The sequence below is a fragment of the Dama dama genome, chromosome 5, assembly GCF_033118175.1.
Source record: "Dama dama isolate Ldn47 chromosome 5, ASM3311817v1, whole genome shotgun sequence".
NCBI classification, from domain to species: domain Eukaryota; kingdom Metazoa; phylum Chordata; class Mammalia; order Artiodactyla; family Cervidae; genus Dama; species Dama dama.
This window is the reverse complement of record NC_083685.1, coordinates 87,722,024-87,749,678: the sequence shown is the minus strand read 5'-3', so window position 1 is coordinate 87,749,678 and position 27,655 is coordinate 87,722,024. Positions and strand designations below refer to the sequence as shown.

The window sequence follows — 27,655 nt, the reverse complement described above, 5'->3', positions numbered from 1 at the left end:
GTCTTGTCCACTTTCCCCCCAAACCTATCCTGAATCAGTCCACTACTCTTGGATCTACAATAACTCCTTGTTCAAGGCACTCTCATTGAGCTGCCTCTCCTGGATTCCTGCAATAGCATCTCTAAATGTCTCCTTGCTTCCTATTCACATAGCAGCCACAGTGATTTCTTAAAACATCCATAAGATTGTGTGGCTCCCTGCATAAAATCCACCAATGGTTTTCTACCGCCCTTGGCCAAAATCTAAACTGTTTAGTCTGGATGACAACATGCAACATGATCTGGCCCCTGTCCATCTCTCTGATCTCAACCCACACCACTGCCCTGTTGCTCAGCATCCTCCAACCATACTGGACGATGTTTGGTACCTAAACGCGACACTTATTTCTGCAAGAGAGACTTTTCTCCACTGTTTCCTCAGCTTCACCTGCTCTTTTTCTTTGACCTTTGTATGACTGGCTCCTTACATTCATTATTATCTACTTAGAGACTCCTCAGCAACCAATATTTTATGTGTTTATTTATTCATTCATATTTTTGTGAAATCTGTAGCCTGCAACATAGGAAATGTTGAATAAATATTTTAAAATAAATGAAAAGATGGGATTCAAAACACTATTTTTAAGATCCCAGGTGTCAACTAGCATTATTGTTACCAATAATAAATAACAATAGCAATGACACCTTATATTGAGTGATTATTATAAGCCAGGTTCCCATTCTAGGTGCTTTATTTTATATATGTTATCTCATTTCACCCCCCAGCAGTCTTACCAAGTAATTACTATTATCATTCCCATTTAAAAAATTAATTTTCTCCATTCTACACATAGGAAACAGAGGCAACTGGAAAGTTATGTGATTTTCCCAAGGTCAAAAATCCTGGTCAAAGCCAGGATTCAATCAGGTAGATTAATTTTAGGGCCTCTGTGATGATCTACTTAGTATCATTTTACTATTATAGTTACTAATATTAGTAATGATAAGCAGCATTAACTGAACATCTACTATGTGCCAGGCACCTAGCCTTTTCACTTTGGTTAATTTAATCCTCACAGCAAAAGCCTTATAAGGTAGTGTTACTATACTCATTTTGCAAATGCAGAAACAAAGAAGTTAAATTTCTAGCTCCAGGTCATGCAACAAACATGTGGCATAACCAGGATTCCAACCCAGCTGTGACTCTGAATCCTTGTTTTTTCTCCTATACTACATGCTTATATTTTCCCCATGAAGAATTCATTTTTTCCCCATGGTCCATAAACCACAAACTCAAGGGGTCTCTTGCCGATTCTAGGAAAGTCTTTCGTATTTGTAGTTTCCTCAACTCTTCTGCTCATTCAACAAATATTGAGAGCGCCTGGTACGAGCTGATGCGTTGTTTAACACAGGGAGGACTCCCTAAGTCTCACTGAGCTCTTGGCTTTCTTTGTTTCATCTCTTCTCACCTGTGAAGAAACTTCTCGTAGGTCTGGCGGAAGGCAAAGCCTGCCCGACGCACCCTCACGTTTTCTAGGAGTCCAAGATACTCTACTTGATGCCGGCAGCGTTCATCATCAAAGATCTGTGGGGATTTCATGTCGTTGGGTTTGATGCAACGTACGTAATATGGTTCCTATAGAAATAAACCGGCAAATGGTAAGCTTCACTGGAAAAAACTCTTGGACTAAAGACACTAACACGAAAAGGAACACATTTGAGCGAGTTCTAATGAGGTGGATGAACCTAGAGCCTATTATACAGAGTGAAGTAAGTCAGAAAGAGAAAAGCAAATATCATATATTAATGCATAGATATGGAATCTAAAAAGATGGTACTGATGAAACTCTTTGCAGGGCAGCAGTGGAGACACAGACATAGAGAACAGACTTAAGGACACAGTAGGGGAAGGAGAGGATGGGATGAACTGAGAGAGTAGCATGGAAACATACACATTACCATATGTAAAATAGATAGCCAGTGGGAATTTGCTGTATGATGCAGGGAGCCCAAACCTGGTGCTCTGTGAGAACCTAGAGGGGTGGGATGGGGTGGGAGGTGAGAGGGAGGGTCAAGAGGGAGGGGACATAGGTATACCCATGGCTGATTCATGCTGACGTATGGCAGAAACCAGCACAATACTGTAAAACAAGTATCCTCCAATTAAAAATAAATTTTTTAAAAAAGACACTATGACTAACATGTAACTAGTGTGCAGTTCAGTTCAGTCGCTCAGTTGTGTCCGACTGTTTGTGACCTCATGAACCGCAGCACGCCAGGCCTCCCTGTCCATCACCAACTCCCGGAGTCCACCCAAACCCATGTCCATCGAGGCGGTGATGCCATCCAACCATCTCATTCTCTCTCGTCCCCTTCTCCTCCTGCCCTCAATCTTTCCCAGCGTCAGGGTCTTTTCCAATGAGTCAGCTCTTCATATCAGGTGGCCAAAGTATTGGAGTTTCAGCTTCAACATCATTCCTTCCAATGAACACCCAGGACTGATCTCCTTTAGGATGGATTGGTTGGATCTCCTTGCAGTCCAAGGGACTCTCAAGAGTCTTCTCCAACACCACAGTTCAAAAGCATCAATTCTGCAGCACTCAGCTTTCTTCACAGTCCAACTCTCACATCCATACATGACTACTGGAAAAACCAAAGCCTTGAGTAGACGGATCTTTTGTTGGCAAAGTAATGTTTCTGCTTTTTAATGTGCTGTCTAGGTTGGTTATGACTTTCGTTCCAAGGAGTAAGGGTCTTTTAATTTCATGGCTGCAATCACCATCTGCAGTAATTTTGGAGCCCCCAAAAATAAAGTCTGTCACTGTTTCCCCATCTATTTGCCATGAAGTGATGGGACCAGATGCCATGATCTTAGTTTTCTGAATGTTGAGCTTTAAGCCAACCTTTTCACTCTCCTCTTTCACTTTCATCAAGAGGCTCTTTACTTCTTCCGCTTTCTGCCATCAGGGTGGTGTCATCTGCATATCTGAGGTTATTGGTATTTCTCCCAGCAATCTTGATTCCAGCTTGAGCTTCCTCCAGCCCAGCGTTTCTCATGATGTACTCTGCATATAAGTTAAACAAGCAGGGTGACAATATACAGCCTCGATGTATTCCTCTGTTTCTTTGCACTGATCGCTGAAGAAGGCTTTCTTATCTCTCCTTGCTATTCTTTGGAACTCTGCATTCAAATAGGTATATCTTTCCTTTTCTCCTTTGCTTTTCGATTCCCTTCTTTTCATAGCTATTTGTAAGGCCTCCTCAGACAGCCATTTTGGCTTTTTGCATTTCTTTTTCTTGGAGATGGTCTTGATTCCTATCTCCTGTACAATGTCACGAATCTCCATCGATAGTTCATCAGACACTCTGTCTATCAGATCTAGTCCCTTAAATCTATTTCTCACTTCCACTGTCTAGTCATAAGGGATTTGATTTAGGTCATACCTGAATGGCCTAGTGGTTTTCTCCACTTTCTTCAATTTCAGTTATTTGTAATTAGTGTTAACTGTGTCAAATTAAGCTTTGTGACTCTTTATTTCTCAGGCACAGACTTGTGAAAAATTCTTCCTTTCCCTTCAATTTAAGCTTGGAAGTTCTCAGGCATTCAGCTACATTTTTGTATTATTATATTTTAGGATTCATCAGGAAGAGTAGAAGTGGAATAAAACTAGCGTGTAAGTAAACATCAAGTAAGCATCAAGTTTTTGTGTATTTACAGAAACGTGATTAAAAGTAACAGGAGTAATTTAATAGAAAGAATCAGAAGCTATGATAAGGATGCACTGCAATGAAGAATATAAAATATTAGGCACAACTCTGGCACATATAAATGCTCGATTCAGCTTTGAATCATTTCAGTCCTTCAAACTGGAATAGTTTCTTTGGAATATCAGTGCTTTTAGATGCTTAAATGGAGCAAAAGAAATCTAGACAAAGATTATATACAAAAATGGGCCTCCAATTACTTCTATAAATAGTTTTGCAAATATAATGTTTGGGACAAGATAAAAGTTAATCAGATATACAAGAAGCCAAGATAACATGAATTAGAAATAGCAAAACAATATACAAAATAAAAAGATCTGCAGAGGTCCAGATGTTGGAATTAGCAGATAGAAATATTAAAACAACTATATTTAGCATGTTCAAGATGACAAAAGGCAATATTAAGAATGTTTTAAAGAACCAGATCTATAAAAAAGAACCAAACCAAATAGAAGACCCAGGACTTAAAAATACAATAGTAAGAAATTAAGAACTCAGTGGACCAGTAGAAGAGTAGACTGGAAATAGTTCAAGAAAAAGACAGTAAACTAGAAGGAAAGTGAGAAGAATTTTCCCAGAATGGATCACGGAGAGACAAAAAGACAGAAAATAAATACGAGAGGTTAAGAGGCATAGAAGACATACCGTGAGATGCTTTAATTAACTGGAGTCCTACGGAGAGGAAACAAAAGGGACAGAAGCAATATTTGAAGAGCTAATAGTCAAGGACTTTGCAAAACTGAGGAAAATCCATCAAGCTGTAACAAAGTGAAGAAATGCTACAAACTGCAAGCAAGATTAAAAAAAGTCTACACCTAGGTACATCAGTAAAACTTCTGAAAACCAAAGAAGAGCAGCAAGAAGAAAAAGGACTTATTACCTAAAGGAGCAACAACCAGACTGATAGCTGACTTCTCAGAAGAAACTATGGAATATGGAAGACAAATGAATATTATGCTTGAAATATTGAAATACTGAACAGCTGCCAATGCAGAATTTTACACCCTAGCAAAACTATTCTTCAAGAAGGAAAACACAAACTATTTCCAGGTAAACAAAAACAGAATTTGCCAACATCAGGCTTCATACACAACAGGATAAAATTAAAACAGAAGAAAAATGGCCCAAGATGAAGGTAAAAAAAAGAAGGGATAAATGAGGAAATCTAAACAGATATTAACAGTACTTAGCAGTAATAATGGTGATGGTGATGTCATCATCTTATTGACTTAAAATTATATATGTACATATTGTATATATTTACATATATACCTAAATGAAATAAATATTTGTCAGTACATGACTAAAACAACATAATAAGTTGGGAGGAAGACAAATGGAATTAAGATGTTTTATGGACCTTGCATTGTTCTGGAAAGAGGTAAAAGCACCAAATGATATTAGATTTTTATAATCAATAATGACACTATAATAATTTGAGTAACCACCAAAAGAGTATTATGGTGTAAATCTTCCAAAATAATAAAGTATATAAATGTAGTAATAAAATATCATTGTGATACTAGTGGTTGAGGGGTGGTACAAGGAAAGGATGCCTCCTAGGTCTAACTAAACATTCTGACTCAAAAGATTTACAGCCCACACTTGGCAGGCGTCCACTCAGAAGGACAAGAATACGGCTTGCCAGCAGGCAGTGTCAAGGTCATGCGGCAGCCCACACAGCAGTTAGGTGATAGCTTAGGCACAATGAGATGAGGTCCGTATCAGATGTAGGAAGTGCCCTCGGGTTTAAAAGCCTCACGCCCCATAGGATTCAGTATCTCTTATAGCAACTCTAAAGATACAGCTTCCAGGGTCCTTGAAAGGGACATGCCTAACACATGAGTCACCACACTCAGGAAGCCAAAAGTCTGACATTCTCATTCTCCCAGGACAGCTGCAATTTATCAATAGGGGTAATTTTTACCTTAAGTGATGTTGCCTAGTAATATAGTTGATATACATCGTGCTAGGTTTAACAGGGGCACAGAGCTAGAAATTTCACTGAGGTTATCAAACAGGAGTAGAATTTTGCTTTTCACCCACAGCAATCAATCAAAAAGGGTAGAAAGAGAAGAAAAAGAAATAGAGAAGAGACAAATAGGAAGCACTAAGGAGATGGTCAATTTGTAAACAACATACAGTAGCTGTGTTAAGAGTAAATGAAATAAATGATTCATTCAAAGGACAAAGATGGTCAGAACGGATAAAGAGCCAAAACTAACTCTGTATGCTATTTATGAGAGTCATACCTGAAGCATAAAGTCATGGAAAGACTGAAAGTAAAAGGATGGAAAAGGATAGACCATGCAAACCCTAGTCAAAAGAAGAGCTGGTTTTAACTATTTTATTCCTGCAAAACTGAATTTAGGCAAAAAGCAACACAGAAATAAAGATATTTCATAGTGATAAATTACTCAAATGCTAGGAAGATATAATAGTTCTAACTTGAATAAGCTTAATAAGTTCACAAAATATTTAAAGCAAAAGTGGAAGGCATAATAAGAAGTAGACAAATTCAGGATTACAGTAGGTTTTTATCACATTTCAGCAATGACAAAACAAAGTAATTAGTAAGAATGCAGAAACACTGGAAAATATGATGAGCAAACTTGACCTAATGACTGTGTATAGAATATTAAGTGCAAATAATTCTAGTACATAAAGAAAACTTACATTTCTAAGGGCTGAAATCACACAGAGTATATCCTCTGATCAAATGAGATTAAGTTAGAAATCAAGAGAAAGAAGATAATTAGAAAATCTTAAGATGATTGCAAATTAAGAAATACACTTCTAAATTATCCTTGGGTCAAAAAGAAAATTACAGTGTGAATTAGAAAATATTTTGAACTCAATAATTTATGCAATCATGTGGGCAAGGCAATCTTAGTGTAAGGTATCATTTGAGTCATGTAAATAACTTTACTAAACAGAAACGAGTTGAATGGAATTTTACCAGTATTGACTGATTATGCCCAGAAAGGGGTAACACTCATGCCCAACTAAGGGGTGGGGAATGCCCTTTCATCCTGGTTAGTAATATAAAAACCTTCAGATAAGGAATCCAGGGCATATGCTTTCTCTATATTTCATCAGCATTCTGTTTCAATTTATAAATGCCGCCTCCTCCCTCCTTATAAATATCCAGACTGACTCAACCTAAGAAATCTTAAATTTGACAAACTCTAAGCGTCTTATTAAGGTTAAACCACAAAAGTTAATAGTGATCTTATTATCTGGCACTTTGAAACCTTTTTCTCCCTATATTTCATGAGAAAAACATGCTTGCTAAATCACTTCAGTCATGTCCGACTATTGTGAGACCCTATGGACTGCAGTCCACCAGGCTTCTCTGTCCATGGGATTCTCCAGGCAAGAATACTGGAGTGGGTTGCCATTTCCTCCTCCAGGGGATCTTCCCGACCCAGGGATTGAACCCGCATCTCTTGCAGCTCCTGTATTGGCAGGTGGATTCTTTACCACTAGCGCCACCTGGGAAGCCCTTGCCAAAGTATACCAATCAGTATATATATTAGCCAGAAGATACTGGACTTAGATATTCATTTACTTAGCCTGTGTTGAACATATCAAACAGAGCCACTGGCAAATTAAAGTTCATTTAATAATTTACTGACTATCTGTTCAGAGTGCTTTATGAGGTATCAGTGAAAGTCGCTCAGTCGTGCCCAACTCTTTGCGACCCCATGGACTATACAGTCCATGGAATTCTCCAGGCCAGAATACTGGAGTGGGTAGCTGTTTCCTTTTCTGGGAGATCTTCCCAATCCAGGGATCAAACCCAGGTGTCCCACTTTGCAGGCAGATTCTTTACCAACTGAGCCACCAGGGAAACCCATGAGGTATCAAGAGAGATATAAGGTTAGTAGAAGTCATTCCTTAGATTCAAAGACTTATAATCTAGGTGGCAATGAGACATGTGTTTAAAAATACTATGTGCTATAGTTAATAATACTATATTGTACATTTAAAAGTTGCTGCGAGAGTCTTAAAAGTTTTTATCAAAAAAGAAAAAAAAGTTTATGTATGGTGATGGATGTTAATTAGACTTATTGTGGTGATTATTTTACAAAATATACAAATATCAAGTCATTAGGTTGTACACCTAAAACGGATAGTTATATGTCAATTATATGTCAATAAAATACATGAATAATTTAAAAATTTTAAAGTAAAAAAACCACTGTGTGAACTCAAAAAAGCAGGAGTTAGCGACTTGCACTTCCAGTGGTGAAGGACTAGGCAATTCCTGTCAACCCTCCTTAGAAAGTCACTAGGAAAAAAGTGCTATACAAAATATGGGGGGAGGGGAGAAACCATCATTGCATGAAGAGCTAATAACATAGCCAAGATGAGACAAAGACTAAAGTCCAGGGGGATAAAGCTGGCCTTGAGGTCTGCTTTCATTTTCAAGGCAACTGTCTGCCGATCTATAGAGGCAGCCGTGAAGCTCAGCACAGCTGCTGGCAGCCTTGAGGGGCTCGGGGGATGAAAGCTGGAGCCTGAGTCCTCGGATGCAGGACTCCACTCTGGTCTGGAATCCTGAAGAGCTAGACTCGGGAGTCACAAGCTGAATGGAAAACAGGCTGGCACTTCCAGAGAAGGCAGACAGCGCACCACTGAGCCACTGTAGGTCCTGAAATTTGATTAAGGTGATTTCAGAATGTCAGAATTTGCCTGATGACATCTTTTAAAACATAAACTTTCAACTTTTCTGTTATTATTAGATGTCATTAATAAGTGGCAATGTTATCTGTTTAGTTGCTCAGTCGTGTCCGACTCTTTGCAACCCCATGGATTGCGGCACGCCAGGCTTCCCTGTTCTTCACCATCTCCCTGAGATTGCTCAAACTCATGTCCACTGAGTCAGTGATGCCATCCAACCATCTCATCCTCTGTCGTCCCCTTCTCCTCCTGCCTTTAATCTTTCCCAGCATCAGGGTCTTTTCCAGTGAGTCAGTTCTTCACATCAGGTAGCCAAAGTACTGGAGTTTCAGCTTCAGCATCAGTCCTTCCAATGAATATTCAGTATTGATTTCCCTTAGGATTGACTGGTTTGATCTCCTTGCTGTCCAAGACTCTCAAGAGTTTTCTCCAACACCACAGCTCAAAAGCATCAATTCTTTGGTGTTCAGCCTTCTTTATGGTCCAACTCTCACAGCCATACATGACTACTGGAAAAAACCATAGCTTTGACTATATGGACCTTTGTTGGCAAAGTAATGTCTCTGCTTTTTAATATGCTGTTTAGGTTTGTCACAGCTTTTCTTCCAAGGAGCAAGCATCTTTTAATGTCGTGGCTATAGTCAGATCTGCAGTGATTCTGGAGCCCAAGAAAATAAAGTCTGTCACTATTTCCCCATCTATTTGCCATAAAGTGATGGGACTGGATGCCATGATCTTAGTTTTTGGAATGTTGAGTTTTAAGCCAACTTTTTCATTGTCCTCATTCACCTCCATCAAGAGGCTCTTTAGTTCTTCTTCACTTTCTGCCATAAGAGTGGTGTCATCTGTGTATCTGAGGTTATTGATTTCTCCCAGCAATCTTGATTCCAGCTTGTGCTTCAGCCCAGCATTTCACATGATGTACCCTGCAAATAAGTTAAATAAGCAGGGTGACAATATATAGCCTTGATGTACTCTTTTCCCAATTTTGAAGCAGTCTATTGTTGCATGTCTGGTTCTAACTGTTGCTTCTTTACCTGTATAGAGGTTTCTCAGGAGGCAGGTAAGGTGGTCTGGTATTCCCATCTCTTTAAGAATTTTCCACAGTTTGTTGTGGTCTAGCATAGTCAGTGAAGAAGTAGTAGATGTTTTTCTGAAATTCTCTTGCTTTTTCAATGATCCAATGGATGTTGGCAATTTGAACTCTGGTTCCTCTGCCTTTTCTAATGTGTCTGTATTCCTTTTCTTTAATCTGATTTGACAATTTTGCTCCATTTACATTCACTGGAATTACTAACATATTTGCATTTATCTCTAACATCTTAATTTGTCCCAGCTTTCCTATGTTATTCTGTCTCCTCTTTCCTATGTTTTTTAAGACTGATGATTCTTTTCTCATTCTGGCTTCCCTTACCCCCAACTACTAGCTTGTAAGTTAAAAACTCATTTCTATTCTTTTAATGACTACACTAGAAAATTTTACATGTACTTATAACTCATGAGAGTTATAAGCTAATCAATACATTTATCCTTTTCCTGAACAACCAGGGACCTTAAACACTTGAAATATAATCACCCACCCTTCCAGTTTATATGTTATTGTGCTATTTAATTCTAACCTGCATTTTTAATCCAATATAATATTATTTTATAGAGTCAGTTGATTTATATGCATCCACATATTTACCAATTTCTTTGCTCCTCATTTTGCATTTCAGACTTTCATTCAGGAATCAGACATCCTCCTACCTGATATATATCCTTTAGAATTTCTTCTTCTTTGCTTTTTATCTATTTTATTTTTTAAATTATAAAAATATGATAACACATTTATAGGAGACTTGGAAAATACAGAATAAAGTTACATATATATTTCCATATATATGTATGGAAATAGATTTATATACATATAGTTCCATTATATATTACAATTTTTTAAGTAGATAAATTAAGATTTTCAGTTGGACTTTCAATATCAAGCTCTCAGAAATTAATAGAATGAATGTACAGAGTAGTAGAAAAACACAGACCTGAAAAGCATTATGAACCAATTCGGCACAATTTAGATTTACACTATGGTTTTTCCAGTAGTCATGTATGGATGTGGGAGTTGCACCATAAAGAAGGCTGAGCACCAAAGAATTGATGCCTTTGAACTGTGGTGTTGGAGAAGATTCTTGAGAGTCCCTTGAACTGCAAGGAGATCAAACCAGTCATTCCTAAAGGAAATCAACCTATTGATGATTATTCATTGGAAAGACTGATGCTGAAGTTCCAATACTTTGGCCACCAACATGAAGAGCCAACTCATTGAAAAAGACCCTGATTCTGGGAAAGACTGAAGGCAGGAGGAGAAGGGGATGACAGAGGACGAGATGGTTGGATGGCATCACTGACTCAATGGACACGAGTTTGAGCAGGCTCTGGGAGATGGTGAAGGACAGGGAAGCCTGGCGTGCTGCAGTCCCTGGGGTCACAGAGAGTTGGACACAACTGAGCAACTGAAGAACAACAAGATTTATACAATTTTCATACAACAGTAGGATATAAATTCTATTCAAGTTCCCACTGAATTTCCTTTACTGTGGTTCTAACTCTGTTTTTACTTTTTCAGAAAGATTCTTTGTTGTTCAAGAAAAATAAATTCTTTCAGTATAGAATTTTGATTAATTTTCTCTAGGCCTGTTACTCCTTCAAAGCTAATCCGCTTTTAAGGTATTTTCTTTATCTTTGATATTCTGGGGTTTCACTAGAGGCTTGGAGGCATATTTCTTTTTATTTTTCTAACTTGGGATACACTGGACTTCCTGACTGTCTCTTTCATCATTCTGAAAATTCTTTTTCTGTTTCTTCAAATATCACTCTGCCCATTCTCTCCTCTCCATGATTAGATGCACATTAGACCTTTTCATTTTATCTTTCATGTCTCTTAATATGTCTTTTATAAGTTTCATTTCTTGGACTAAGTGAAATTCTGGAGAATTTCTTTGATTCTGTCTTACATTTCCCTATTCTCTCTTTAGCTTTGTCTTAACCAATGTAAAATCTATCCACTGAGTTTTACATTTTAATTATTTAGTTTTTATTTCTATCAATTGCCTAGTCACTTGCTCTCAATGACTAGTTCTCATATTTTTAGGACTTTCGTTTCTTGAAACACATAAAACATTCTGGTAGTCTTTCTGATAATTCTGTATAAGACATTTTCATGAGTCTGTTTAGTCTCACCTTCCTTGTGTCCTGTCTTGCTTTATATGTGTGGTGATCTTCTCCTATGAACTGCTTATTTTCCTTAGAACACCATCTGTGGAAGTTCTAGTTCTTTAAGGTCTGGTATGAAGGGGGTTTCCTCACTTTGCTTTCATCAGATGCCCAGCGGCAACACCAGACCTGGATGGACCACTTTGAATTCTTGGCTTGAGCCTTTTCAGGCCACCTAGGTATGAGTTTGGACTGCAAATCTCATAAAAGCTGGCTTATGATGATTAATTCTCAAGGAAGGTTCATTCACCCAACTTGGCTCAGTGCCAAAGACCAAGGCAGGCAGTTTTCCTTTCAGACAGTGAGGGATTATTTCCAGAGCTAGCCCTTAGAAGAGGCAACCCTGTAGAGACCTAGCATCGTGCAGCTGGTGTATACATATGTGTGAGTGTGCCTGTGGTCTGTAATTCCGCATGAGTCACCCTATTCTGAGCAGGCCCTGGGCTTCCCTTCAAGGACCCAGTCTTGGACACCCATGCTCAAAGGTGCCCACTTCAACAACTGCCCAGGGGGTGAAGGGAGCATGATGCTCTCCTCACTTTTACCTTCACTCAGTTAATTTCTGCCTTCAGTCAGCACCTGGCCTACCCAGTCCTTGCTTTCTTGTTAGTTCATGACTGTATTCAGGAAGTTGGTTTTTTATAATTTACCTAACTTTCTGGTAGTTTTCAGTTGGTTTTAAAGGCCGCTTTGTTCACCCTATTGCCATCAAATGCATTACTCACATGCATTTTAAAAATCTTCATGTTTATGTTCCTAGGTGAAACTCATCTCTAATTTCATTTTTTCATGTTAACCTTGTACTAAGGTAATACTTACTAAGTAACTATTAGTTCAGTTATTACTAAGTAACTTAATAGTACTAAGGTAACAGGATGGGAAAGACTAGATATCTCTTCAAGAAAATTAGAGATACCAAGGGAACATTTCATGCAAAGATGGGCTCAATAAAGGACAGAAATGGTACGGACCTAACAGAAGAAGGAGATATTAAGAAAAGGTGGCAAGAATACACAGAAGAACTGTACAAAAAAGATCTTCATGACCCAGATAATCACTATGGTGTGATCACTCACCTAGAGCGAGATATCCTGAAATGTGAAGTCAAGTGGGCCTTAGAAAGCATCACTATGAACAAAGCTAGTGGAGCTGATGGAATTCGAGTTGAGCTATTTCAAATCCTGAAAGATGGTGCTGTGAAAGTGCTGCACTCAATATGCCAGCAAATTTGGAAAACTCAGCAGTGGCCACAGGACTGGAAAAGGGCAGTTTTCATTCCTATCCCAAGGAAAGGCAATGCCAAAGAATGCTCAAACTACTGCACAATTGTACTCATCTCACACGCTAGTAAAGTAATGCTCAAAATTCTCCAAGCCAGGCTTCAGCAATACATGAACTGTGAACTTCCAGATGTTCAAGCTGGTTTTAGGAAAGGCAGAGGAACCAGAGATCAAATTGCCAACATCCTCTGGATCACTGAAAAAGCAAGAGAGTTCTAGAAAAACATCTATTTCTGCTTTAGTGACTATGCCAAAGCCTTTGACTGTGTGGATCACAATAAACTGTGGAAAATTCAGAAAGAGATGGGAATACCAGACCACCTGACCCACCTCTTGAGAAACCTGTATGAAGGTCAGGAAGCAACAGTTAGAACTGGACATGGAACAACAGGCTGGTTCCAAATAGGAAAAGGAGTATGTCAAGGCTGTATATTGTCACCCTGCTTATTTAACTTGTATGCAGAGTACATCATGAGAAACGCTGGGCTGGATGAAGCACAAGCTGGAATCAAGACTGCCGGGAGAAATATCAATGACCTCAGGTATGCAGATGACACCACCCTATGGCAGAAAGTGAAGAAGAACTAAAAAGCCTCTTGATGAAAGTGAAAGAGGAGAGTGAAAAAGTTGGCTTAAAGCTCAACATTCAGAAAACTAAGATCATGGCATCCGGTCCCATCACCTCATGGGAAATAGATGGGGAAACAGTGGAAGCAGTGTCAGACTTTATTTTTTTGGGCTCCAAAATCACTGCAGGTGGTGACTGCAGCCATGAAATTAAAAGACCCTTACTCCTTGGAAGGAAAGTTATGACCAAACCTAGACAGCATATTAAAAAGCAAAGACATTACTTTGCCAACAAAGGTCCATCTAGTTAAGGCTATTGTTTTTCCAGTGGTCATGTATGGATGTGAGAGTTGGATTGTGAAAAAAGCTGAGCACCAAAGAATTGATGCTTTTGACCTGTGGTGTTGGAGAAGACTCTTGAGAGTCCCTTGGACTGCAAGGAGATCCAACCAATCCATCCTAAAGGAGATCAGTCCCGGGTGTTCATTGAAAGGACTGATGCTGAAGCTGAAACTCCAATACTTTGGCCACCTCATTGGAAGAGTTGACTCATTGGAAAAGACCCTGGTGCTGGGAGGGATTGGGGGCAGGAGGAGAAGGGGACGACAGAGGATGAGATGGCTGGATGGCATCATCGACTCGATGGACATGGGTTTGGGTGGACTCCGGGAGTTGGTGATGGACAGGGAGGCCTGGCATGCTGCCGTTCATGGGATCGCAACGAGTCGGACACGACTGAGTGACTGAACTGAACTGAACTGAAGGTTAATAGTAATCTCATAAAATAAATTGGGTAGTGGCCTCTTTTCTTCCCATCCTCCAAAACCATGTATGTATGATAGGAATTACTGGCTCCTTGAAGGATTTATAAAACTTATCTATAAAACCATCTAGGCCTGAAGTTCTTAGCAGAGTTGGAAGAAGGCAGACTTCTGATTAGTGATTCAGAATCTCTAAGGTTACTGATTTATTCAGGTTTTCTTCTTGAGTTAATTTTGATAACATTATTCTAGAAAACTAGTGCTTCCCAGGTGGTGCTAGTGGTAAAGAATCCTCCTGCCAATGCAGGAGACATAAGAGATTCAGGTTCATTCCCTGAGTTGAGAAGATCACTTGGAGTTGGAAATGGCACCCCACCCCAGTATTCTTGCCTAGAAAATTCTATGGGCAGAGGAGCCTGGCAGGCTACAGTACATGGGGCTGCAAAGAGTCAGACACAGCTGAGCACACACACATATTCTATTATCAGAAAACTATTTTTTAAGATTCATTGGCATACAGTTGTTTGTAATAGTCTGATACTTTTAAAAAATCCCTGTAATATAGAAGCTGTGACCTTCTTTCATTCTGAATATTGTTTTCTCTTTTTAAAACCAATTTTTTAAAGGTTTAATTAATTTTTGGATCTATTACTTTTAGTTTTTGCTATTTATTTATTTATTTTTTTTTTATTTTATTTATTTAATTTTTTTTTTTTTATTATTATTATTTTTTCCCAGTGGGTTTTGTCATACATTGATATGAATCAGCCATGGATTTACATGTATTCCCAATCCCGATCCCCCCTCCCACCTCCCTCTCCACCCGATTCCTCTGGGTCTTCCCAGTGCACCAGGCCCGAGCACTTGTCTCGTGCATCCCACCTGGGCTGGTGATCTGTTTCACCATAGATAGTATACATGCTGTTCTTTTCAAATATCCCACCCTCACATTCTCCCACAAAGTTCAAAAGTCTGTTCTGTGTTTCTGTGTCTCTTTTTCTGTTCTGCATATAGGGTTATCGTTATCACCTTTCTAAATTCCATATACATGTGTCAGTATGCTGTAATGTTCTTTATCTTTCTGGCTTACTTCACTCTGTATAATGGGCTCCAGCTTCATCCATCTCATTAGGACTGGTTCAAATGAATTCTTTTTAATGGCTGAGTAATATTCCATGGTGTATATGTACCACAGCTTCCTTATCCATTCATCTGCTGATGGGCATCTAGGTTGCTTCCATGTCCTGGCTATTATAAACAGTGCTGCGATGAACATTGGGGTGCACGTGTCTCTTTCAGATCTGGTTTCCTCAGTGTGTATGCCCAGAAGTGGGATTGCTGGGTCATATGGCAGTTCTATTTCCAGTTTTTTAAGGAATCTCCACACTGTTTTCCATAGCGGCTGTACTAGTTTGCATTCCCACCAACAGTGTAAGAGGGTTCCCTTTTCTCCACACCCTCTCCAGCATTTATTGCTTGTAGACTTTTGGATAGCAGCCATCCTGACTGGCGTGTAATGGTACCTCATTGTGGTTTTGATTTGCATTTCTCTAATAATGAGTGATGTTGAGCATCTTTTCATGTGTTTGTTAGCCATCTGTATGTCTTCTTTGGAGAAATGTCTGTTTAGTTCTTTGGCCCATTTTTTGATTGGGTCATTTATTTTTCTGGAATTGAGCTGCAGGAATTGCTTGTATATTTTTGAGATTAATCCTTTGTCTGTTTCTTCATTTGCTATTATTTTCTCCCAATCTGAGGGCTGTCTTTTCACCTTACTTATAGTTTCCTTTGTTGTGCAAAAGCTTTTAAGTTTCATTAGGTCCCATTTGTTTAGTTTTGCTTTTATTTCCAATATTCTGGGAGGTGGGTCATAGAGGATCTTGCTTTGATTTATGTCGGAGAGTGTTTTGCCTATGTTCTCCTCTAGGAGTTTTATAGTTTCTGGTCTTACATTTAGATCTTTAATCCATTTTGAGTTTATTTTTGTGTATGGTGTTAGAAAGTGTTCTAGTTTCATTCTTTTACAAGTGGTTGACCAGTTTTCCCAGCACCACTTGTTAAAGAGGTTGTCTTTTTTCCATTGTATATCCTTGCCTCCTTTGTCAAAGATAAGGTGTCCATAGGTTCGTGGATTTATCTCTGGGCTTTCTATTCTGTTCCATTGATCTATATTTCTGTCTTTGTGCCAGTACCATACTGTCTTGATGACTGTGGCTTTGTAGTAGAGTCTGAAGTCAGGCAGGTTGATTCCTCCAGTTCCATTCTTCTTTCTCAAGATTACTTTGGCTATTCGAGGTTTTTTGTATTTCCATACAAATTGTGAAATTCTTTGGTCTAGTTCTGTGAAAAATACCGTTGGTAGCTTGATAGGGATTGCATTGAATCTATAGACTGCTTTGGGTAGAATAGCCATTTTGACAATATTAATTCTTCCAATCCATGAACACGGTATGTTTCTCCATCTGTTTGTGTCCTCTTTGATTTCTTTCATCAGTGTTTTATAGTTTTCTATGTATAGGTCCTTTGTTTCTTTAGGTAGATATACTCCTAAGTATTTTATTCTTTTTGTTGCAATGGTGAATGGTATTGTTTCCTTAATTTCTCTGTCTGTTTTTTCATTGTTAGTATATAGGAATGCAAGGGATTTCTGTGTGTTAATTTTATATCCTGCAACTTTACTATATTCATTGATTAGCTCTAGTAATTTTCTGGTAGAATCTTTAGGGTTTTCTATGTAGAGGATCATGTCATCTGCAAACAGTGAGAGTTTTACTTCTTCTTTTCCTATCTGGATTCCTTTTACTTCTTTTTCTGCTCTGATTGCTGTGGCCAGCACTTCCAACACTATGTTGAATAGTAGAGTTTTTGCTATTTAAAAATTATTTTCTCACTTTCTTTAGATTCTCCTTTGATTCCCTTTACTGACTTCTTGAATTGTATCATTTACTTTTGATCTTCCTTTTTCTTCTGTTTGTTTTTAATAAAGGCATAACAAGTGGACTACTTTAGGAGTATTCTGCTGATTCTGATAAATTCTTTGTCATGCAGTTTCATGTATTTTGTAGTTTCCATTGAGATTTCTTCTTCAACATGTGAGTTATCTAGGAGAACATTTCTTTAAAGTTCCCAAGCATATTTAAAAAAAAAAACTTTTAAAATGCTGGTTTTTATTTTACTTGCTGTGAGGATGGAGAATACATCTGTATATATATTTGTTAAAACATGTGAGAGTTCCTTTGTGATCTAGCTTATGGTCAGTTCTTAAAAATGTTCTATGTATACTTGAAAGGAATATGTATTTCTTATCCCCTGGGTACAGAGATCTTTTGATTAGATAAAGTTTAAATTTGGTTTTCAAAGCTTCTGCACTCTTGCTAAGGTTTTTGCTTGATCTATCAGTTTTTGGAAGAGTTGGTTTAAAATCTCCCTCTAGAATTGTGAACTTGTCAATTTTGCCTTTTTTGCCTTTTACATTTTTCAGGTTCTTCTTCTTTTTCTTTTTTGTTTTTTGCTTTCTAGATTTAAGTACCATCATGGCTGTATTGTTAGGTACCTAGTTCAAGTACCTATCTAGCTTTATTGAGTATTTTCTTTTTATTATTAGTCTATCTGTATGTAATAGATTTTTCCCTTAAATTTTATGTTCTCTCACATTAATATTGCCTTCACCGGTTTTCTTGCAGGAGGGGGCTTGATATGTCTTTATCTACCTTTCTGTTCTTAATCTTTCTGCAGAGTATTAATTAGATATAATAACTCCTATGAACAACATGGCAAAACCTTATTGCAGGTTCAGTTCCAGACCATGGCAATAACATGAATGCTGCCATAGGGTAAGTCACATGAATTTTGTGGTTTACTGGCTTCCTGGACTGATGGGCTGTCTCTACTGTTTTGCTTGTCCCTGCTCCCTCTCTCATTCCTTACCTCTACACACACAGAGACTGGGGAGCTGTAGCAGAGACTGCTAGGCTAGCTGCCTACCTCATATCCAGTACTTTTTTTTCCTACTTTGAAACAGAATACTTACTTCTAGCTGGGAGCAATGCTAACCAGAATGAAAGGCATTTCCCAGCTTCCCTGGCAACTAAGTACACCAAATGAGATGGAGCTAAAGTGCTATATGAGGCTTCCAGGAAGTCTCTTTAAAAAGGAAGACGCTCCAGCTGCCATCTTGGACCAGGAGGATGGATGCCAAGCATTGAGATAGTAGAACGGAAAGACAGAAGGAACCTGGGTCTCTAACAACCTTAGAGCTGCCATGCCAGTGCTGGGATACCTTCTTCCGTACTTCATTTACATAGAGAGGAATAAATGTCTCTCCTGTTTAATCCACTAATTTGGGGGTGGGGTGGGGTTCATTTATTTAGCAGCTGAATGCAATTCTCCATACAGAAATGAGAAATGGTCCTAGAATTTTTATTTAAAAAATGGTACATTGGGACTTCCCTGGTGGGCCAGTGCTTAGGAGTCTGGCTTCCAGTGCAGGGGACATGGGTTTGATGCATGGTCGAGGAACTCAGATCCCACATGCTACAGGGCAACAAAGCCTACACACTGTGACTTCTGAGCCTGCACTCTAGAGCCCATGTGCCCCGGAGCCTGTGGCTCCATAACAAGACGACCCTCTGTGCTGCAGCTAGAGAAAGCCTGCACCCCACAACGAAGAGCATCTGCATGCTGCAACAAAGACCCAGTGCAGCCAAATAAATAAATGCTAAAAAATGAACGTTTAACTACCAAATATAGAAAATAAAAATGATCCTCTTCTAGCTAATTAACTTGAACATATTTTACAAACAACATATTTACAATGAATGTGTTCCCTAAAGTACATCCTATAAAATTCTGTGTGCGACTCTCTTCCTCATGTCCCATGCCTTTCTTCTAGGTTCACTTCCCTTGCTGGATGAGGCAGGCTGAAGCTGACTTGCCCAGAAAAGCTGAGGGATGAAGGGGGGGTCTCAAGGGTATTCACGCCTACAGCTCTGGTATCCTTAACCCTCTCTGCCTTTCTGGAGGTTTGATTATACAAGCCAACACACCGCTCTTATTTGTTGTCACCTGAGGCCAAAGAATCCTGATGAAAAGAACAGAAAGCTACTGAAGAGATGTACTCTTGTGCCATTTGCCTAATTTATCCACAGTGAAGTAACCAAAAATAATATAGATTTAAATTTTTAGAGAGGAAGTTGATTTTTAAAAAAAAGATAAAAAGGAAAAAAAAAAAAAACAAAACACTGGAAAAACACCAGGAGAGAAAGATAAAAATGAAGAAACTAAAAATAATGAGCCCCAGAATGCTGCCTAATTTATCAAACTTGTCAACAGCAGCAGTTAAGAGTAGAAATCTGTTCTTCAAGGGGAAAAAAAATCTCAGACTAAAGTTATCAAACAGTATGAGACCTCAAAGGAACAATAAAAAGCAGAAATGACTGCCCACAGTACATCTTTTTATTTCAACTATTTAAAACAGCCTAAGGACAACACTTAAATACTAGACTGCCTCTTAAAACTCATCTGTCATTTGTATTCAGATACAATATAAGGATGGTACATGACAATTTAAATCAAGATTTTTTTTTTTAAAGCCAGGCCTTGTCTTCAGCACAGGGCTAAAGTTTCTTTTATCAGGCACATACTATACTAGTAATATACTGTTTTTATTTTTTTTAAGATCACATTAAGACTTTCCCGTTGATGACAACAATATAAAAGGCCTAAATTTAAGAAGATCATTTTATCTGGGACACAAACAACTGTTTCACCAAGCCATGTTAAAAAACAAACAAAACAGTATTAAGAATTATTACAACATTCATTTAAAATACATGTTCTTTCAATTTGATTTACTATAATTACCTAAAAAGCAAATATTATACATACCTTTCTCATTAACATATATCAAGAGGGAATCCATGAAACAAAACGAGTATTTTAAAATGAGAGTAATTACCTTTGATGCAAGGTTGTCTACCAGAGCAATCATAGAATTCTTAAATAAGGTGGCAGCGGTCAGCGGTCTCTTGGTCACCTCTGTAATGCTCAGCTTGCCTTCAGGCCACATATTCTTCAGCACAGGATTTGAACTGAGAAGCACAGAAAGAGTGGCTTGAACGCTAGTCAAATAAGTGGATTAAGAATTGCTAAGCATTCCTGCTGAACTGTATCCTGGGAGCCACAACTGCGCCGCAGACGAAACTCACTAGGCCTGATTGATAAAATGGTTCCACCTAGAAAATCAGGCTGAGAGTATAATGGCAGATACCACACCACAAAATGAGAAGATGTGCCTGAACCAGGCCACCTTCAAAAAACTCTTTCAATTTCTTTAAATGATCACGCTGTTATTACGTAGGATATTCTAACGGTTTACATGGCTCTTATACCATATACCTAAAATCAAATGGTTTTGGTGACTGTTACAAGAATGAGAACAAATCACAAATGGGAGAATGATCCTCAAGGTCATGTCAGAAATCATGAAAGAGAAAGCATTTTTTTTTAAACTGGAGTATAACTGTTTTACAATAATGTGTTAGTTCTGCTGTCCAATAAAGTGAATTAGCCATATGCACACAGATCTCCCCTCCCTCTTAAACCTCCCTTCCACCCCAGCCCCATCGCATCCCTCCTGGTCATCACGGAGCACCAAGCGGAGCCCCCTGAGTCACAGAGCGGCTTCCCACTAGCTAGCTATTTTATAAACATGGTAGTGTGTATATGTCAGTGCTACTCTGTCAATTCATTCCACTTCCTCCGTCCCCCGACGGGTCCACAAGTCTGTTATCTGTGTCTGTGTCTCAAGGAAGCATCTTTTAATTGACACAAATATGCATACAGTATAGGTCACAAAAAGCCAGGTCTCTCAAAAAATACAGATGGGAACAGAAAATAACCACTTTTACATTGTCTTCTAGTAAATCCCTTTACTGCCGCTGAATTATGATCACATTTATAGGTAGTCCTGGCAGCTCCAATATTTTATTGATGTGACACAAAGGTGGCTGCAATCCAATTCTTAAACTTCAGGCCAGTTTTCAGGCTAAAAATGATATATTCCTTATTTGGCTCTGTGGAGATCTTTTTATAAACATGTATGGTGGTCTCAGCTCTGATTTTCTTCCTGTTTCATTTGGGTGTTTCCGATTTTTTTAAAATGACTTTTTATTGGAGTATAGTTGACTTACAATGTTATGTTGGGATTGACATACACACACTACTATCTATAAGACAGATCACTAATAAGGACCTATCGTGTACAGCACAGGAAACTCTAAAAGTGCTCTGTAATGATCTATAAGGGAAAAAAATCTAAAGAGGAGCAGATGTGTGTGTATATATATATAACTGATTCACTTTGTTGTATACCTGAAACTCCCAACACAACACTCAGTGCTTTTGATTTTAAAGTAATTGGAATTCGAAAGGTTGCTCGTTTTCTGAAAACTTCTCTCTTGTCAGATTTTTTTTTTTTTTTAAATTGGGGGTTGAGAATAGAAAAAGCTTAACATGGATCTTTTCTGCTAATTGTGTTTACTGCTCTCATCATTTTGCCCACTTTTCTTTCCCTGGGATAAAATTGAGAAAATTGAGTTGGTTCCCCAAACATCTAGTAAATTCCTGTACATAGAGGCTTTAAATAATAGTAGCAAACTGCCAGAATGGACAAGAGTGAAGAGGATAAACAGTGAGGTGAAGACTGACTAGTCTGTGAATGAAGGCAGAGAAATATTCCTGACCCTCACCATTGCCAGAAAGCCGTGCCAACTGCCATCAAATGTGGCTATAAAATAATGCATGATCTGTGCTTCATGGACTCAGTTTTACTATGTTCTAGTTCTATTCCATAATTTTCCAAAGATAACATGTCAATAAAAATGACCACATAAATGTATACTGCTTTTCCTCAACTTTAGCATTCCAATCTTTAGCAGAGAGAGAACTTGGGCAATGGTTCTCAGTTTTCAGTGCCCATGGTACCTGAATGCCTTTCTAATACCAAAGGAGTATTAACAGAATTTCCAGAAAGCAGAGTGTGTGCACTTTGAAAACCCTGATGCATGTCAAAGACAGAAAGTCACTGTCTTTGGGACCATGCAATTTCTATCCCCAGTTCCACCCTGCTCACTTTTGGCCTTGTTTAGACACTACCTTATGAATGAAGGGTGGGCTGAATGTTGGAAATGAAGGAAATAAGATGTTTATTATTAGTATTTATTTATTTGGCTGTGCCAGCTCTTTAGTTGCAGCATGTGGGATCTAGTTCCCTGACCAGCAAACATACTGGGCCTCCTGCATTGGGAGCGGGGATTCTTAGCCACTGGACCACCAGGAAGTCCCTATTATTATTATTATATCATCGAACAGAAGGATTGATGTGTAATGAATCAAAACAGACAAGTTCAATAGTTTTCAAAGAGAAAGAACTTTCAGGCTGGTAAGTCAACATAATTTTCAAATATTTAAAAGAGCTTTTTCCTTAAAGGGGAAGCTTATTTATCCAGAAAGCCAGTATGTGTAACAGGGAAGGCAGAACTCAGCTGGCTAATGAGAGGGTGGTAAAGAGTGGCCTGTGTGCCTGGCATGCCACCTGCTTGCTTCTGTCCCCTGCCCTTTACACACACACGTGCAAGCATACACGCATGTATATTCTCCAGGACTAGAGACCCAAGGACTAATCTTTAAAAAGATGTAAAGAAAGGATTAAAATTTACAGAGGTCATTTAGCCATGGAAGTATCAAAAAGTATCCAGAGGCAAAGGCAGCCCATTTAAATACTAACAGGATAGTTTTAATCAAAACGATTTCAAGACTTTCCATCCCACTAGCAAGACCTTTCCTACTAGGGCGATCTATACAGTAAGCTGCAACTTTTTATGTTTTTATACCTTTGGCAAGACCTTCCCTGCTGTGAAATGTCTTTAATTACTAGACTTTTCTAAGTTCCTTTGTTCTGATTCCAGGCTTACCAAGCAACTAAGCATTCTTTGGATGATATTTTTCACTGTCAATTAATAAACTAGAGTCTTATTTAATTTCCCAGGCAGGTTTCCAATAGGGAAGAAGAGCCTGATAAACCAGTGCAAGTGTTTCATACCACGAGACCGTTACGACTGTCTGATTGTCTGCAGGAAGTCAGTCCACTCACTGCTGTCTCTGCATTAGTCCTGTGAGCCGGGGTTACAGAATCCACCACCAGAAGGTGGAGCTGCTCTCAGGGGGCTGAACCTCTGGGCTTCCCGGGGGGCGCTAGTGGTAACCAACCTGCCTGCCATGCGGGAGGTAGAGTTCAGTCCCTGGGTCCTGAAGATCCTCTGGAGAAGGGCACAAAAACCCACTCCAGTATTCTTGCCTGGGAAATCCCAGGGACAGAGCAGCCTGGTGGGCTGCAGCCCATAGGGTCGCAGATTCGGACACGACTGACGTGACTTAGCACGCACACACACAATAAATGCCACCCTGCGCAGCCTCTTGGCACACAGCCTGACTGCCTCCCCAGGGCAGCACGCCCTGACTTTGCCACTGGACGACTAAGGCCGTTTTTCCAATTTGACTTTTTGACATTTTTTATACAGACCAATGCCAGACTCTTTGGTTTCTCTCTCAGAATGAGTGCATCTTACCTGATAAACCAATCACTGAAGCTCCTTTCTGAAAGTCTCCCCTCCCCAAATCGGTTCTTACATTGGTTACCTCTTAGAACCCCATGTCTCTGTGACTTTCTAGTGTTGACGGCTCTATCTCTGCTCCTGGAGGCTTCATCCACGCCGATGAACCACTTTATAGCAAAACCTCTTGGAAAAAATGGTTGAAACCCACCGTCTCCTCATTCTGATTTTCTGTATTTTCTTGACCCACTTCCATCAGACATCTGTCTTCGTGACACTGCTGAAGTCAGCGTTGTCAGGGTTCCACTGACCTTCATGTCAGCAAATCCAGTGGTGAATCTTGTCCTCACATTACTCTGCTCTTGATAGTGTTGGACACAGTTTATCATTTTTACTTGGCCTGGCCACTCTGACACCAGATTCCTGGCTTCCTTCCTAACTCACAGGCATGCTCTCAGCTTCCTCTGCTAGTTCCTCCTTTCCTGCTTGACTCAAAATGGTGATGCCTCAGGGATTCATCCTTCAATCTCTTCTCTCTTTTTATTTTTTGTCAATGCTCACCCTAGATAATCTCAGCCAGGACAATGGCTTTAAGTATTATCAACAGACTGATGACCATGAATTTATTTCTCTGTTCCCGCCTTTACTCTGAGTTTCAGATGCATGCATACAACTGCCTATTTGGATGGATGTCCAGGACACACCTCCCACAAAACATATTCGAAGCGGAACTCTTTACTTCCCCCCAAAATGAGCACCTCCTCTGTCTATCCCACAACCAAGCATCCCATCCCCATCATCTTTGACTTCTGTTTTTTTCCCATCACACATTCTATCCATCAGTAAATCCTGTTGGTTCTACTTTCAAAATATCACCCACTTGGACCACTTTCCATTTCTGTCACCACCATCCACGTCTCAGCCTGGATCACTAAACCAGCCTCCTATCTGGTCTCCCCATGTCTACTCCTGCCCTTCACAATCTGGGTTTTACACAGTGGTTCCAGTGATTTCTTTAGAATAGACATCACATCATCCATTCCAATGGCTTCCCATTGTACCTGCTCATGGACTCTTCATGAGTTTGGCCCGTGGACCCTTCTGCAGTCATTCCTGTTCGTTCTCCCCTCCCCTCACGGATTTTAGCCACACTGACCTTCCTGCTGTCAACACACCCAGGCTTGATTCCACCTCAGCATCTTGGTGAACTAGTCTTTCTGTTTGAATGCTGTCCCCCCATACTCACAGTTTGCACCCACACTTCACCCTGGGCTCAGTTCAAATGACCCTTCTTAAAAGAAGGAGCCTTTTCCTACCACACTACCTGTAACACCTCCATGGCCCTTCTTGGTCTATACCCTCAATCTCTCACCTAACTTTGTTTTTCTTCATAGCACTTGACACTAGCTGAAAGCTCCATCTTTTATCATTAACTGTCATCTCCACTAGAATAAAAGACCTCAGGAGGGCAGGGACTTTGTCCAGGTTTTTTCAACAGCTGAACCCCAAGAGCATAGGGGAATGTGTGGCTCAGAGGTGCTCCATACATCTTTGATGACCTACTGGCCAATGGGCTGAGCTGACTTAATACACGAGTGACGACACTTCAACCAAAAGAAGCAGTTGGCTAGGAAGCTCCTCTTCTTCATGGGCCTTCTTTCCAAAGTATTTGTACCGGGTGTGAACTTGCCATCCTTTGCTTGGTTTTATTTCTCCATGACTTTTTCACATTTTCTTGGGTTGTGAGAAGATTCTATTCACTCTGACGTGAGAGCCACTCTGTTATTAGGGTGGTCCCTTGGCTGGAGGCAAAGACACTACAGTGGGAATCAGAGTGTGTAAAGCTTTTGGCTGGCCCAGAGCTTACCCGACACCCTCCCATCTCACTGCCCTGGCCTGGGGACTGCTGCGTACACTGTCAGGGACAAGAAGGATGGCAACAGTAAAGAGAGAAACCGAGGAAACCCAAGGGAAACCGAGGAACACTATTGTAACAGGGTCCTTGCCCTAAGTTTACAGATTTTATCATCATAAAGTAACAGATGATTGCACTCACTAAGTATGATCACACAGAAGTATAAAAATTGCCAGAAAACTCTTAAAATTGTCACACTGAAATAATCATGTGCATACATATTACGTAATAAATGTGTCAGCAAGCTAAATATAAAGATGATTAATAAAATTTTAATCCTACCTGTTATACATGAGGCGCTTGAAATCTTGAAATAAAGTGTCTTTGTTTTTGTCAATAAAACCAACGACAGAATACCTAGTTGAGAAAAAAGAAACACGGAAAACACATTATTCACCAAGCAAGAGCCATTTTTAAGCTTTTTTAAGTCTACGAGCCTTTCTACTGTTACATAAGACCATCGATTGTGTATAAAGCTTGCCCACCCAGTTCTGAGTTAAAGAAGATCAAATTTACCTACTCTGTAGACAGGGTGATGTTTCTGTCCCTCAAAAGGAGGGCAAACATCAGTGCCATCACTACGACTGAGATCATCACTCCACTGCTTTGTGGCTTACCTCGAGATGCTGACTCTTAAAAAGACAGCTGTGTGTGCCATCCCATATTCCTAAGATAAAAGCAAAACAGCAACGTACAGGATCTAAGAGTCTCATCCGTGGGGAGGTGAGATGACTTGCCTAAGGCTCGCTCACTGTGTTCAGGGTGGGAGAAAAGATCCAAGAAGAACTGCAAAGGATGGTAAGATTGGGGTAAGCAGAAGAGAAAGAGGAAGGCAGATTACACAGGGCAACATTAAATGAAGGCATGGAAGCAGGCACATGCGTGGAATTGTTGGGAGGAAATGAGAAGGTCAGTATTCATGGTGTGGAGGGTGGGATGTGAGTAAGGTCTCAAAGCTAAACTTATAGCTGGCGGCCAAGGGAGGGACGGAGCCGCCCTGCTGCAGTCACTGGCATGGATCTAGAGGGAGTAAATTGTGGGGAGGGCATAACTGTACGGGGTGATTCTGTGTGATCAAGACAGGCTAAGAGGTTAGGGAAATAGTAACTCTAGAGGTGGCTGCTCCCTATAGCTCTCCTATCTTGCCTGACTGTATTTTCTTCCTGGACAATCACATCACTGCAGACCAGCAGTCCCCAACCTTTTCAGCACCAGTGACTGGTTTTGTGGAAGACAATTTTTTCCATGGACTGGGGTGGGGGTAGGGGATGGTTTCGGGATGATTCAGCTGAATTACATGCATTGTGCACTCTATTTCTATTGTTATTACATCAGCTCCACTTCAGATCATCAGGCATTAAACCCCAGAGGTTGGGGACCCTTGCTGTAGACAATTCTCAGGTCTCTAACTCTGATGCCTCACCAGTCTTACATTGTTCCAGCCGCTCATATTTCATTCTGCAAGAAAGTTCCGTGCTGCCCATGGGCACAGTTTTAGGCCATCAGGTCCAAAATCATTTCCCTGCCTCCTCCAACCCTGGTCTTCTTCCTACTACCTTCAAGTCACTTTTGACTGAACCCTTAAAGTTACCTAACTCTTAATATATCATCAGACCCATACAATTCAAAGTCCTTATTTGGACCTTTTAGACTCATTGTGATTTGATCTCAATCTACTTTTCTAGGTGTTTCTACTTCTCTATGTCACCAAAAGGATACACTCCAGTCAAATGGGCTAAGGTGCTATTTCCTGAATCTTTCTAGCATCTTTCCCACTTTTTCCTAGAAAAATAATTCCTAGCACCTAACAATCAGCATCTGCCTATCTGGG

At 39.7% G+C, this 27,655-nt stretch overlaps 1 protein-coding gene across 1 annotated transcript in view; it reads right to left on the bottom strand.

Annotated features, from left to right (window-relative positions):
- Window positions 1–27,655, bottom strand: part of MYO1D (myosin ID) — a 363,713-nt gene that overhangs the window by 197,215 nt on the left and 138,843 nt on the right. The window contains exons 13-15 of the mRNA XM_061142813.1: window positions 26,107–26,181; window positions 20,255–20,387; window positions 1,448–1,614 (exon numbers count right to left, since the gene is read on the bottom strand). Coding sequence (XP_060998796.1) covers window positions 1,448–1,614; window positions 20,255–20,387; window positions 26,107–26,181 — 375 coding nt within the window. The remainder of the gene's footprint in view (window positions 1–1,447; window positions 1,615–20,254; window positions 20,388–26,106; window positions 26,182–27,655) is intronic.